The sequence below is a fragment of the Corapipo altera genome, unplaced genomic scaffold (genome assembly GCF_003945725.1).
Source record: "Corapipo altera isolate COAL_440 unplaced genomic scaffold, ASM394572v1 75, whole genome shotgun sequence".
Classification (NCBI taxonomy): Eukaryota; Metazoa; Chordata; class Aves; order Passeriformes; family Pipridae; genus Corapipo; species Corapipo altera.
The window spans coordinates 8,335,326-8,348,773 of NW_020884887.1; the positions used below are offsets into that span (position 1 = coordinate 8,335,326).

Genomic DNA, 13,448 nt, shown 5'->3' on the forward strand with positions numbered 1-13,448 from the left:
ATTTTATTTTGCAGCACCAATGATTCTCACCTTTCGACTTGATTAAGCGTGTGTGTGAATAGGATGAACTAGTGATTTAACACCATTCAGTGTTCGCTGAGAGTTGTTACAATTAAGGTTTACCTGGTGGGAGGAAAAAAAATAAAACCTACCACAAAACGCTAATAGAACTAATAGAAGAGAATAAAAGATTCTAATATTTGTTTTCCCCACAAGGAGTTTATTGAACTCAGCAGAATGCATCTGTTTTTATATTGACAGGAAGTAATACTTAAGAGGGCTGCTGATTTAGTAGAAGCACTCTATGGTATGCCACATAATAACCAGGTAAATGCATTCTACTTCAGCAATTCTTTAACATGGCTATTTCTTAGGTGTATAGATAGGGGGCTAAATGTATATAATACTACAGTGGGAGAGAAGAATAAATGTAGAGGGCAATGTTGTATCTGGAGTGGGGTTTAGTTTGCTTGTTTTCTTTTTTAAAGGGTGTGAATTTAGTACTTGTAAAAGCAATGTGTTATTAACCCTGGAGGCTTTTGCCCACTTTTACCAGATACTATATAATATGGGTGATGATATGCATTATGTCTTGCCACCAGTGATTTTTCAATCTTACCCTAACAACAGCTTTAAGGTGGAGAAAGACTCGGCTCCAGCCCCATTCTGCCAGTTGGTCGTTTTATACAGAAATGTGACCATTGGGACTGAGACTTCCAACTCCCTTACCACAGATGTCAGGATTTGTCACAAGGCAGCAGATCTTATAAGCATTAGCTCTCAGTCAGCTCACTGCTGTAGAAAGAAAAGCATCTAGTTTTTGCCTTTGGACAGGGAACTGTTTCGTTTGAGTCTGTAAGAAAACGTTTGTCAGTCGCACTGGTAACTCTTTTATTCTTCCCCCCCTCCTTCTTATCCTGTAGGAAATCATCCTGAAAAGAGCAGCAGACATCGCAGAAGCGCTCTACAGTGTCCCCCGCAACCACAACCAGCTCCCCGCCCTTGCTAACACATCAGTCCATGCAGGAATGATGGGAGTGAACTCCTTTAGTGGTCAACTAGCTGTCAATGTTTCTGAAGCCTCACAAGCCACCAACCAGGGTCAGGAGAAGACTCATCTTCCTCTCTCTATGAACCTTTTCTGATAAAAGTCAGGGGAACATTCAGAGCAGAGGCAGGGGGGTGGTTCAGGCAGCTCCATCCCAGACTGTCCACACCCTTGGAATGACACAGGGCTGCCACGAAATGGGGCTGCCCCAACTCAGGAAAAGCACTTCTGCATATCTCCTCAAAGCTTTTCATTTTGCTCAGTATAATACTTGTATTTGTGTTTAAATCCCACTAATTTTAAATTACTCGAGCATGTACTTAATCTTAAGTACTTGCTTATATATTTTCCTGAGCATGAATGATCTCTTAATTTGGGCCTTGTGTAACACTTCTTTATAATATAAAATTATCCCTTGAATATTTGTCTGGCTTAGTTGGGGATATAATACCGGCACTGTGTTTTTCTCAGAGTTTGAGACTTTTATAAATTTTACAATGAGCAAAGAATAGCGATATTTACAAAGATACTTTCAGAGCTTCTCTAATTTTTAAAATAAAGTGGGTTTCACTTTGTACAAAATCAATATTGTTTTAATTCCTACAGTTAAAAATAAAAAATAGGTGAAACACATTTTTGTAAAAGCCCTTTGCATTTTCCACAGTCCTTTTCTCAGCTCTATATATTATCCAACTTAAAAATTCACTTTAATGAGAAAATATTAGAATGAGGCTGTTTTCTAGGGGAGTTGACAGAATTATTTTGCATTACACTAAAAAAATAGAAATTATTTCTAGATTAAAATATTTTGTGGATGTGTTGTGTGGTAGGAAGAAAAACTGGCATTTTTTCTTCCAGGAGTGAAGATGCATTTTGTATTTCTGTGCTTCCAGAAACAAATCTTCCTTTATGGATATTTGGATATGAGTTTCTGCAAATGTAATCTCCAGAATTAAGTAGAGATTCAAATTTTAACTTGCTGCTAAATTCGATACTCATTTTCTACCACATAATAATCAGACTAGGGTAAAAAGACAAAGGATATCCCACTACTTGGAGAAATACACTCTACATTTTCTGAAGTGTGCAGTGAGCATCTAGCATGAGATGTGTTAACTGAGAGTGACATCAGAAAAGAGTTAACAACAACCACGTGCTTTTAACATACCTTGAGTTGCTGTTTGCTCCTCACTTTGAAAATGTAGGTCATGTTTACTTCATTTCCTACAAACAGCTCTTTCAGAGCGAGTGTTCCTCCAACACCCAGTGGTGATCTTTGCTCGAGGGCATGGGTTGCCTGAGGAGCTCTGAAGGTTCCAGCCTCCCTCCTCCTCCTTCTCCTCCTCCTCCACCCAGCAGTGACCTGGAGCAGGGAGGGTTCACAATTTGGGGTTGCCTGGTGGTTGTGGGGGTCAGTCCTGGCCCTCCCTGTGCACCCCATGGCTGGACTAAGCTGCCGCCGTGGTACTATGGTCACTTGCTTGTAGCTGTTTGTGTAAGAAACTGTTCTGGGGCTGATACCAACTTCTAAATGTATTCCCTCCCCACAAAAGGTTTTACTCGCAACTCGAGCAGCGTGTCACCTCATGGCTATGTGCCAAGCACCACCCCTCAGCAGACAAATTATAACTCTGTCACAACAAGCATGAACGGCTATGGGAATGCTGGAATGTCAAATTTAGGCGGTTCTCCAACCTTCCTGAATGGATCTGCTGCCAATTCTCCCTATGCCAGTGAGTATTACATGGATTTTCTGTATTTTGCGCATTTTCATTAGAAGGAGATGGTGATTTTCCTGTGATACTTAATATTTAGTTTCTATTTTGAGCATTTGAAACAGATCTTGGTGCTTTCTCTGTTCTCCAAAGCACTGACCTTTGAGGCACTTTGAAGACACTAGCATTGCCAAAAATGCTCTTCTCTGTTTATTATCATCATCATCAATCATCATTATTAATTGGGAGTCTCATAACAGCTTAAAAATAATAATATCTCTCATGATTTTGTCTGATACTTTCATATCTTACCTTATACTCTGTAAATAAGAAACACTGTCCTCACCATTGACTTCTGAGCAAATATCTTTATAGCCTTTATAAAAATTATGAATTATTATTTGGCCTAAGCTTGATTGCTTATACTCCATTTGATTTTTAAGTAGTATTACTTTGACTTCACTGAGAGCTTAGTATTAGTCAGTGAAATGTGACAATGGCTCTCAGAGTTTGTGTTATAGTGTCTGTACAGTGAATGCCACAAAAATGTAAGTCTTACAAATCATGTATTCCATGGTGTGAAGAGCTTATGGTCTACAGTCCCAGTTACAGAAATATTTATGTGTAGGACTGAGTTTCTGCATTTTGATATTAAAGGTTTAGTAACCTGTTTAAATATAAATACATTTCTATTGGTAGAGGCCTATGAACCTCTTCTGCAGCTGCTCACTCAGCTCAGTAGTCCCTGGTCACATGAGAACATTAAATGAACGGGACCTGCCCAATTCCTCTGACATTACTCATGTGGCACAAAGGATTCCACTGACATCTGTAGAAAGCTGACAGCAGAATCAGGATGGAAGGTCTTGTCATATAAATAGGTTTATAGGCTGAGACCGTAGCATGAACATGACAAACAGACTGATGAACATACCAAGGTTTACACATCAAATTTAAGTTAATGGTGTAACAGCAGTAATGAATTATTTTGAATTGCATTGCTAGAGTTCAGAATTAAAAAGGGGATAGGAAACCTGACTAAAAAAAAATAACTTCAAGGTTTCTTATCTGCTGCAAATTTAGAAGAAATTATTTACCCACATAACGAGTACTTATAACCTGTGAATTGCTAACCAGTGATTATTTTTGTACTCTAATAATAATGTAACATGTAATGTTACAAAGTACGTTACTTATTAAGTTGGATTTACTGTCATAGAAACTGCACACTCTGAATTCATAATATAACATGATTGATGAGACATCTCCTTTTGGAAGCAGATGCCAGTAATGCATTTAAAATACTCTAGCAGTGTATTATTTCATATTTATGAACGAAGTCCTCTTTAGAATAGCGTTTCACTTTCTAGCCCTGGTTCTCTTTTCTATTTATATTTTGGGAGGTTTTCTTGGTAAATCTGTCATTCTGCTAATGCCTAATCCATTGAATCAGAAAATGCTTCAATCATGACCTGAAAATTAAAAGGTGGCATTCTTAATTAAATCAATAAACTAATTGCTGTATAGTAGCAATTCAATTTAGGTGCTTTGATTGCTCTCCCTTAGCAAGTACTTCCAGACACAGAGTGACTTCAGACTAAGATTGTATCTGTCAGACTGTGAAACTTTGAACATTTAATTTCCATTAATTGATTTCCTCAGTGTTAACAAATATGATATCAGATTCTCAAACAAGAACTTAAATAGGGTGATTTTTATCTACGTAAATGCAAATAAAATAATAATTCAAAGCCCAGATGATCAGAATTTTACTCTATAATATGTAATTATTCACAGCCCACTTGTGTATCTAAGCAGTTTCTAAACAGGAAGATGAGTGAAAGTATGGGATCTTACATTTAGTCCTTTCCTTTTGTTTTCAGGGGGTGTTTTGGTTTTGGTTTGGGTTTTTTTGGGTTTTTTTTCTGTTGTTAGATAAGAGGGGAAACTGGCAGTAGTTTCTGAATATTAAAGTAGTGGGTTTCATTTCATGAAAACAAATTCACTTCAAGCCTCAAAGACAAATACATGAACCAAAGATATTTATCCCACTATATGGTGAAATTACAGTTTAAGGATATCTGTGTTTAAAAACTGAATTTCCTATATAGCAGGTTTGCATTTTGAACACTCAGTTCAATCTCTAAAAAAAAAAAAAAAAAAAAAAAGGAGAGCATCCGAGAATCTGAATTCTCTTGTTTCCACAACCTGTTATTATTGAACACTAAGAAATGCCTCCTGGGGGGGTGTCTTTTTTTTCCTCTAGTTGTGCCATCAAGTCCGACAATGGCCTCCTCCACTAGTCTCCCCTCGAACTGTAGCAGTTCCTCTGGGATTTTCTCCTTCTCACCAGCCAACATGGTCTCAGCAGTGAAACAGAAGAGTGCTTTTGCACCTGTCGTGAGACCGCAAACTTCTCCTCCTCCCACCTGCACCAGCACCAACGGCAACAGCCTGCAAGGTACGTGAAGCCCGGTCTGGAGAGTAGGTGCTGCTCTCAAACTGTGAGTTCCCAGTGCCTTGCGAGGCTCTAAGCAACGCTGAGTTGTCAAAGGGGATAGAACACAGTGGGGGATCCCTGGTGGCCTCTGTCTCAAAGTCTCCTACTGTAAAGAGTAACTGGACTCCACCACCAGCTCACCTTGTACCGTGCAGGTGTTTGGCAACCACCCTACCTCTAACTCAACTAATACTGCTGAATTGAGAGGCTGTGTCCTTTAAAGCACAGACCTACTATTATGATAAAAACAAGTAATATTTCAGCTTACTAATATCGTCCTTTTTCTTTCTTTCCTCTCTTATTCCCTGTTGTCGTCCTTTATCAGACCAGTCTTTTGTGGACTCTAGCAAGTACTCCACTGCAGGGTCTCTCCAGGGGCTGGCCTTCTCCTGAAGTACGTCACTCAATCTTCCCTTCCTTTTTGTCCTTTGTCATAGTACACTTGTGCAGAAATCCTACTGAGAGCAAATAGACCGTTACAGAGCTTGGCACAAACCTTTCCTTTCATAAATAGGAGATGCATTACAAACTAACAGCAACATTTTCCAGTTTAACTCGTACCAGGGCAAACATTAGTTTCCACTGATTAATCTATTTCTGTGCCAATTAATTCCATAAATGGTGCAAGGCCTTTTGGAAAGCCTTTCGAACTGCTGGCATCAAGGGCTGCTCCTTTTCTACCTCCCTTCCCCTCTCATTACAAGTATTCCAGCATTAGCACCTAAATCCGTTTGAAGCGTTGATGCAGGTGAGGGAGTGATGGATAAAAGCTTGTCCAACTGAGGGTGCTGCAAAGCCCAGCACCCTCATTGTTTGGCTCAACCTGTTTTACAACATGATACCTAAACTTTCCTGTGTAATTCCCTCACTGTGCATTAGTGTGCTGAGAGACACATTTTCATCCTCGCTTAGATCCAGGAGTTTCCGTAAGCAGGTGCATCCAGCTGCCTCCAACAGTGCCAGAGGTGGGAAAGATTTTGTGGTATGTGTTGTGCTTCCACCAGACCTGAGATCTGTTTCCTTTCCACGTGCCTGTGCAAACTACCCAAAGAGCATGAGCGGGAAATAAAATCTGTCATTGTCAAAGCCAGGTTCAGAAGGAGCTGTGCAGAGGCAAGGGAATATTGTTCCACAGACTCCACATGTCACCGTATGGCCTCTGGAAAGAGAAACGCTGGGCTTGAAGGCATAATGCTGATAACACCATTAACAGCCAAAAAAAAATCTATATGCAAGCAGAGTAGAAGGAATTAATTCGTAAAGGCTGGGATCTATTGTGCCTGAAGGAAAACATTGTCCCTCAGTGCATGTTATTCTGGTGAATTGGGAAGAGGAATCCTTGAAGGTGCACAAACACACACGCTCAGAAATTGCATAAATACTTAGGAAGGTATATGCAGAACTTGGATACCTTCAATCAAGACTTTGTTGTAAATACAAACTGTGTCAGGAATTAAACACAACAAAATTTTCAGATGAGCTGTAGCATTTAGGAGATTCGGTTTTGGACATTTAAAAGATTGGGCGCTGCTGACAGACTACAAATTTTAAAAGCAACAGCTAAAAATATTTTCCATCTGAATTAAAAAAAAATAAGCTTTTGAACATGTTAATGTTTTTTCCTCTCTACCTTGTCCCAGCTTGCTGTTGCAGATGGAGAGAAAAAATGAGTAACAGGAGAAAGCTTTTTCAGGCACTATTTTTCCTTTCACAAGACATAGAATTCTCAGATTCCATGTACTGTGTTATGAAAAGCAATTATGGAATGAGCTGAGAGCACTGGACACAACTGGGGCTTTCTGATTGCCTCCTCATTATGTCACATCCACACCTGTAATGCCCAGAAACCACACAGGTCTGAGTGTTTTCCCTAATTTTTATTTAGCAATGCAGTTTTCATAATAGGAATGAGACACCAAGAGATGGTTCATTTTTAGGTCATCACTGAACTTTTGGTGAGTTAAAGACACACAGCCTTTAGTCCCATGCCTTCTGACACCACCTGAGGCTTGTAATAATCACTCAGAGATGCACTGCCTGTTGTGCCTTAATGCTTAAATAAACAACCATGTGTAAGGAGGCTGTCTTATCTCTCTTGGGCTTCTGGATACATCAGAAAGCAATCAAGCTTTCCTTATGTAGCTTAGATATCAGCAGTAACTCACTAAAACAGCAGCTAGGCTTATCTGTTGTTCTCTTTGCCATGCAATTTTGTAAAACCCAAAATGCATTATTTCTGTAATTTGCTAGCAGCAAATACAAATTAGTGTAGGATAGAAGAAATAAAGGCCATTGGTTGGAGTTTCTCTACTCTCTGCCCTCCCTTTTTGGAGGTAGTGTGATCTCATACCTACATTGTTTCCCACTGATATCTCTGTTTTCAGGATCAATAACATGTTACAGCTGAGAGAATTTGCATGACTAGATGTAGCACTTATGGAATAAAAGTGGAGTGATATAAATGAAGACTTGCAAAGAATGGAAATATCAAAGCTTTTAGGCAGAAAAGATATCATTTGCCATTTGCCTTGTAATTTAATTCAGAATTTCAGAGCTCTTAAAAAATAATAATGCTTTGAAAAAATGAGTGTCTGTGGCATTTGTTTCCAATGGCAAAAGGTGCATGTCTGATCAGTAACCACAGGGAAATACCTAAACCAGGAAGGAATTGCAGTTATCTCACCTTTTTTTGGCTCTTAGGGTACACAGCTGTGCTGTCCCAAGAAAGACAATTCTTGACCACTTATTGGTGAGACTGATTTGGTTCTGATGAATTTTTTAGCTTGAGAATTTTTTGTTGGGATAATATCTTGACATGTTCTGAAGAAGAGATACTTTGTCTAACGCAAAGTTCCAATACATTTAGAATTTATAAAGGGCTGAAAAGCACAAAAAATGCTGATAGTAGTATGAGGATTAACTCTATTGCACTCATCACATACAGGAAGGGTCTACCTGTTGCCATGTCCTCAACTCCTTGCTTACCTGAGCAGAAAAAGAGGGAGCTCTGTGGTCAGCTATGCCTTTCTCTGCTCCAATGTCCTCTATGCTTTGCACATCAGTGTCTTCCTGTAGGGTTTAAAGTAACTTAACTCACCTTTCTATCCCTTTCATCCTCATTCTCAGCTCCTTGGAGAGCCCTTATGTGGGGTGAAAACAATCAGTACAGTAATTCCACGTAAAACCATTGCTGAATGATGAATTCCAATAATTGAAATGCCTTTGCAATACGTTACCTCTGAGGATGGCCTGTTGCAAACACATTGGATGTGTTTTGCATTCTCGCCTTCTCCTCTCATTTTATTTCATTTAATCAGTGCAGTTTACTCGAGCTGTTCTCCCCTCGCTGATTAGACTTGTAATTCTTGCACATATGGTGGTGTTTGTGGAGAAAACATTTCCCTCCTCTCCCCCTCCAACCCCAAATCTGTGAGTCTTTTACTTTGGCTCTGTTCTTATCAAATAATTGCAGCTGTAATTAAAGCACAATGAATCAGCATCAGTCACAGGGTTGAGTTCTTCCTTAAGAAATTACATGTCCAGATGTCTGCAATGGCAGGCAGTTCCAGCATTTAAATCATGTGCCCATGAAGTGCCACCAACCTGAAGGCAAATCTGTTTTCTACCTCTTGGCAAATAATTGTACAACTGGCATTTTAAGGACACGCTGTTGTTACAGTTTTCATCATAAACTTGCATGACTACCCCTTGTAATGACCTGCTTGCTCACAGTATGTCACTTGGACTCTTGGTATGTTTGATCTGCACTGAGTCCCCAGTAGATACAGAGAGATCAAGCTGGAAGTCAAACGACTTGGAAGACTGTACCTGTTGACTTTTAATAAATGTCTCCCTGTTAAGAGAGGTGGTGGTTTCATACCATTATGCTTCCTAGCCAGTGAGGCTAGGAAGCATAATAAAGAAATAGTGGTGATTCAACTTAGCCGACAAAAGAGAAAATATTCTAAATAAACATTAACATTTGACTCACCCGATGTAGTTGGTGGTGTCTGCTACAAGTGTGATAAAATCATCAGACACTGGTCTGCTAACCCACCATATAAGGACATATTTCAAATTGAAAATTAGATTTGGGCGTTTAAGTCCCTTTCTGAGCATCTGGAAATACATACATAAGTCCCAGGGATGAACACTGAAGTTGTAAGAGAACTAGCATGGGAGAATGACCTATATCAGTGTGACAATGCAAGGGACACCTTTCCAGGTCCCTAACAGTGGTGACCTGTAATATAATGCATAGCAATGGCTGGGTCAAATTTAGGCCTCCTGTCCATTTCAAGATTTTGAAACTAAAATCAGAAAAATGAGTTGGGGTCTGATACTGATATTGGGGAAAACCAGTAATTTCTACAAGAAAACCAGTAATTTCAGCCAAGTCACTTGCAATTTAAACCATTTTCCAGTCAGGAGGCTTCCCATGATTACTGTGTACCTAGTTGTCTCTTATGAATGATACTTATGTATAAATTTAACTCAAAGTAAAGCTGAGTCCATTTCTAGTAAATGTTTAAAGCTCTGAGTATTTTAAAAGTTGCTTAATAATGCAGAAAATTAACCTTTTCCCCTCTTTTTCTCTCTCTCTCTCTCTCCCCCCACACCCCTTTCCTTCTGACAGCTATATCTGGCATGATTGTTCCCCCCATGTGAAAGAATTGCCTTGAAGAATTTTATTAATGAAGAGGTTGAATTCTGCTTCAGAGAGAATCTGATACAAGTCCCAGAGTGGAACTTTTTACTCAGGCCTTTTTAAAAATAAAAAAGAAATAAAGAAGGATCTTACAATAACTGCAGATTTTTAAACAAAACAAAAATCACCATCCTTGCAAATACTGAAATTAACAATCTACAATTGCAAGGTGTTGATTCATGTTGTCCATCCCAAATACCTGGGAGATATATTTATTGTATGTTGATAAAAAAAGAAGTCCACTTTTTTTTTTCTTTGCGGGGTGGGGGCTTGCTTTTATTTCCTTCTGGTTTTTTGTGTTTTTTTAAGGCTTGATTTAACTCAACACCATTTGTCTTTTATAAATCATACAATTACACAAGGGACACTAGAGATGGAACTCCACATTTTTAATTTATGAAATTTTTTTTTTTAAAGCTGTGTAAAGAAAAATGGAGTGATGTCATTTACATACAAGTCTGTATGGGACAGAATAGAAGTGCCAGTTAGTTTTTCGTAGAAGAATTATGGCCATTTAATTAAGGGTCGGCTCATATATGTTGCTTATCCAGTGGTGACTTGCTAATATGATGCATTTTTAATGTTCTAATTAAATAGGTTTCACTCCCTAGAAAGCTGATATTTTTGGATGATGAGGGTGGGATGAGGGGTGGGTTGAGGAACCTCTGTCTTTAATATCAGGCTGAATAATTGTGTAAATAATGCAACAGGAACAGTTCATCATAGGACACCAGGTTAGAAGGGGGCCCTAAGGTCTAACCTTTTTCGGCAAAACGTTGGTGAAAGGGAAGGTAAGGATGCAAATAGCAAACACGTTGCTCTTGAACCGAAAATCCAGTGCCTCTAGATATGATGCTAAAACTGCAGAATTAGACGAGCACAGCTCTCTGTTTAGCTGATGCATCAGACTCCTTCCAAAGGAGTGGCCTTCCCGAAGCGCAGCGTCGCCTGAGCCGCGCTGGGAATGCCGTCTGGATTTGGCCTGAGGACACAGACTGTGGCCATCCCTGAGGACACAGACTGTGGCCGTCCCTGTGGGGTTTTTCAGTGTAGCACTTCTCCCCTTGGCCCATTTTTATGGGCAGGATGAGAACAGCCCCGGATGCCGTTCCCCATCCTCCCCACCTAAAAGCACAGGTTGCGTCAGCCTCCCACTGGGATCGTTCCTGTATCAGTCGACCCTCTCAGTCTGTATCATACTATATAAAGCAACAGGTAACTGCTTTTGAATAGTGAATGGAAACATGAGGTTGGGGGGGGGGGGGGGGGGGCTGTTAGGAAGGTTTCAAATCAAAACCATAGCTTCTGTTTTACAAAAAATTTTGCTATCATTATCTGGGAAGTGTTCTTAAAAATTATTAGTCAAAGAGGCAGCAAAGCTCTGAAGATGCATTACCTGATATTTTTTCTTTGCTGTTGTGTTTTGTATGTAGTTATAAATACTGTAGATTTTTTGTGATTTTTTGCCAAAGTTGTTGTTCTATTTATACATTTTAATGTCTTAAGACAGTTTTTCAATATCACAAAAAAAAAAAAAAGAATTTTACTGCATATTTTGCAAAAAGAGCTCACTACCTTTAGCTTGCACATACTTGCAAATTAATTAAAGAAAAAAAAGCTTTTTGTTTCTGTTTTTTGTTTGTTTGTTTGTTGGGGGATTTTGTAAAATATCCATATAAATAATGTATTTATCTTTGGAATTTGTACATTGCTTTTTGTCCCCTACAAGTTTATTTTATTGTGTATGTTTGCTATGTGAAAAGTGCTGATTTGTTTGGTCATTCACCGTTGTATTAGCTGTTTAAATGTGATTTTAATACATTTCATTTATAGGGTTGATTTTTTTAGTATTGTTTAAAACCATGCTTCCATTTTTTTTTAATTTCCACCCAAAAGCCATTGTCTATTTTTGTATTATTTGTAAGTTAAGAAGTTTTTTCCAATATATGGCAAAAGGTAGCATATTATTCTTGTAGCATTTAGTTATGTAGATTTTAAAAAAAAATGTATCCTTTGCTTTTGAGGCTTAACAAAAACTAATGCTGTTTTACTCTATTAATATGCATGGGATTTCTCCTCTTTGGAGTGACGCATTTTTGTGCATTAAATATGGGGAGAAACTTCATAGAACTCAATGAAAATACTTTCTTTCTTAAGTCTGCTTGTATATTTCTCTGTCTTTCACATAAATATAAACCAGCAGATTGGATGCCTTAACAATGCAAATCATATTCATTTCACTTGTACATTGTACTGTGCACCAGAACTGTCAATCATCACTAACATTCTAAGAAAAAAAAAAAAAGGAATTGAAAAGCACAAAAGAACTGTTTTGTTACCTTAAAACAATATAACTTTTTTCTAGTCAAGCAAGAAATCATTTACAACGATGCTGCAACTGTGCATGCTTCCTGTATGAATTTTGCAATGGTTTTCACTAGAATGTCACAGTGTGATCTTTGGGGGGAAGGGAAGAAAACAGGATTTTTTTTTTTTCATGGTGAGAAAATAAAAGAAGAGAAAACTGGAAAATGTGAGAGACATCAGTTTATTGCTTCTCTGTATTCCAAGTGATTATTCTAATTCACATAGTAAAGCAACAGCACGACAATGTAATCAAATTTAAAGCCATATTTTGTCCAGTGACACCGTCAATTACTCTTGTAGAGCTCCACTCAGTCCTAGTGATTTTGACACCACTCTTAGCCACGATGTTTGTAGTCTCTAAGCCAGTGTCCAAAGATCCTTTGACAATGTGCATAATTTTATTTTGTTGCAGCTACTTATCGTGATCTGATGAATGGGAATTTATCAAAAATCTCCCCTGCACCACCCTTGTCTTTTACAAAGTAAAAGATGCAGCTGTTTACAGAATATGGCTTTAAGTGGAAACATTCAGATTTCAGTTTTAACAAGGTGAAGCTTCACAATGACTGGATTGCATAAAGTAATGCCTATTGTTGTACTAGGATGCAGCTAAAATGAAGTCATCTCTGAAACTACTAACCTTTCACCTTCTTATCTAAATCTTTTTGAATAGACACACACACTGTACAGTTCTATTGTTAGAGAAACTAACTACTGTAGAGATTGTTATAATTTTTTTGCAGAAATTCAAGCTGTAAAAACTTTTCAACTTTCACAATATTTAATTAAAGTTACTTCCTGTCTGTGAATACAGCTCCTAGTTGTGTGTTTATTTTTCTGCCTCTGCTAGCTATAAATGTGAAAAAAAATAAAATACAGAAGCCAGAGGCTAGTGAATTGTCTTTCTGAAATTAAGGAGAAACAGAAATTCATGGAATTACACAATGAAACATACTGAATGCTGGTGCATTGAAACTCCTTTTCCTCTATCTCTAATGGATTTCAAAGGATCCTCACTCAGAATGCTAAATTTCATCCTGTTATCATTAATCTTATTATTTCCATTGTTTTAGCCTTGTTTGCCTGAAGGGCCAACATATTTTTCTAGTG

At 38.3% G+C, this 13,448-nt stretch overlaps 1 protein-coding gene across 8 annotated transcripts in view; it reads left to right on the forward strand.

Moving 5' to 3' along the window:
• Nucleotides 1-13,147, forward strand: part of EBF1 (EBF transcription factor 1) — a 273,326-nt gene extending 260,179 nt beyond the window's left edge. For 4 of the 8 annotated variants that reach the window (XM_027643594.1, XM_027643595.1, XM_027643596.1 and 1 more), the window contains exons 12-17: nt 262-327; nt 924-1,101; nt 2,602-2,781; nt 5,030-5,224; nt 5,589-5,657; nt 9,900-9,928. In XM_027643594.1, the coding sequence (XP_027499395.1) occupies nt 262-327; nt 924-1,101; nt 2,602-2,781; nt 5,030-5,224; nt 5,589-5,656 (687 nt within the window). In that variant the 3' untranslated portion in view covers nt 5,657; nt 9,900-9,928. Of the gene's footprint in view, nt 1-261; nt 328-923; nt 1,102-2,601; nt 2,782-5,029; nt 5,225-5,588; nt 5,658-9,899 lie in introns of all 8 variants that reach the window. The other 4 variants (XM_027643601.1, XM_027643602.1, XM_027643598.1 and 1 more) reach the window with 1 other exon arrangement.
• The last annotated feature ends 301 nt before the right edge of the window (nt 13,148-13,448 follow it).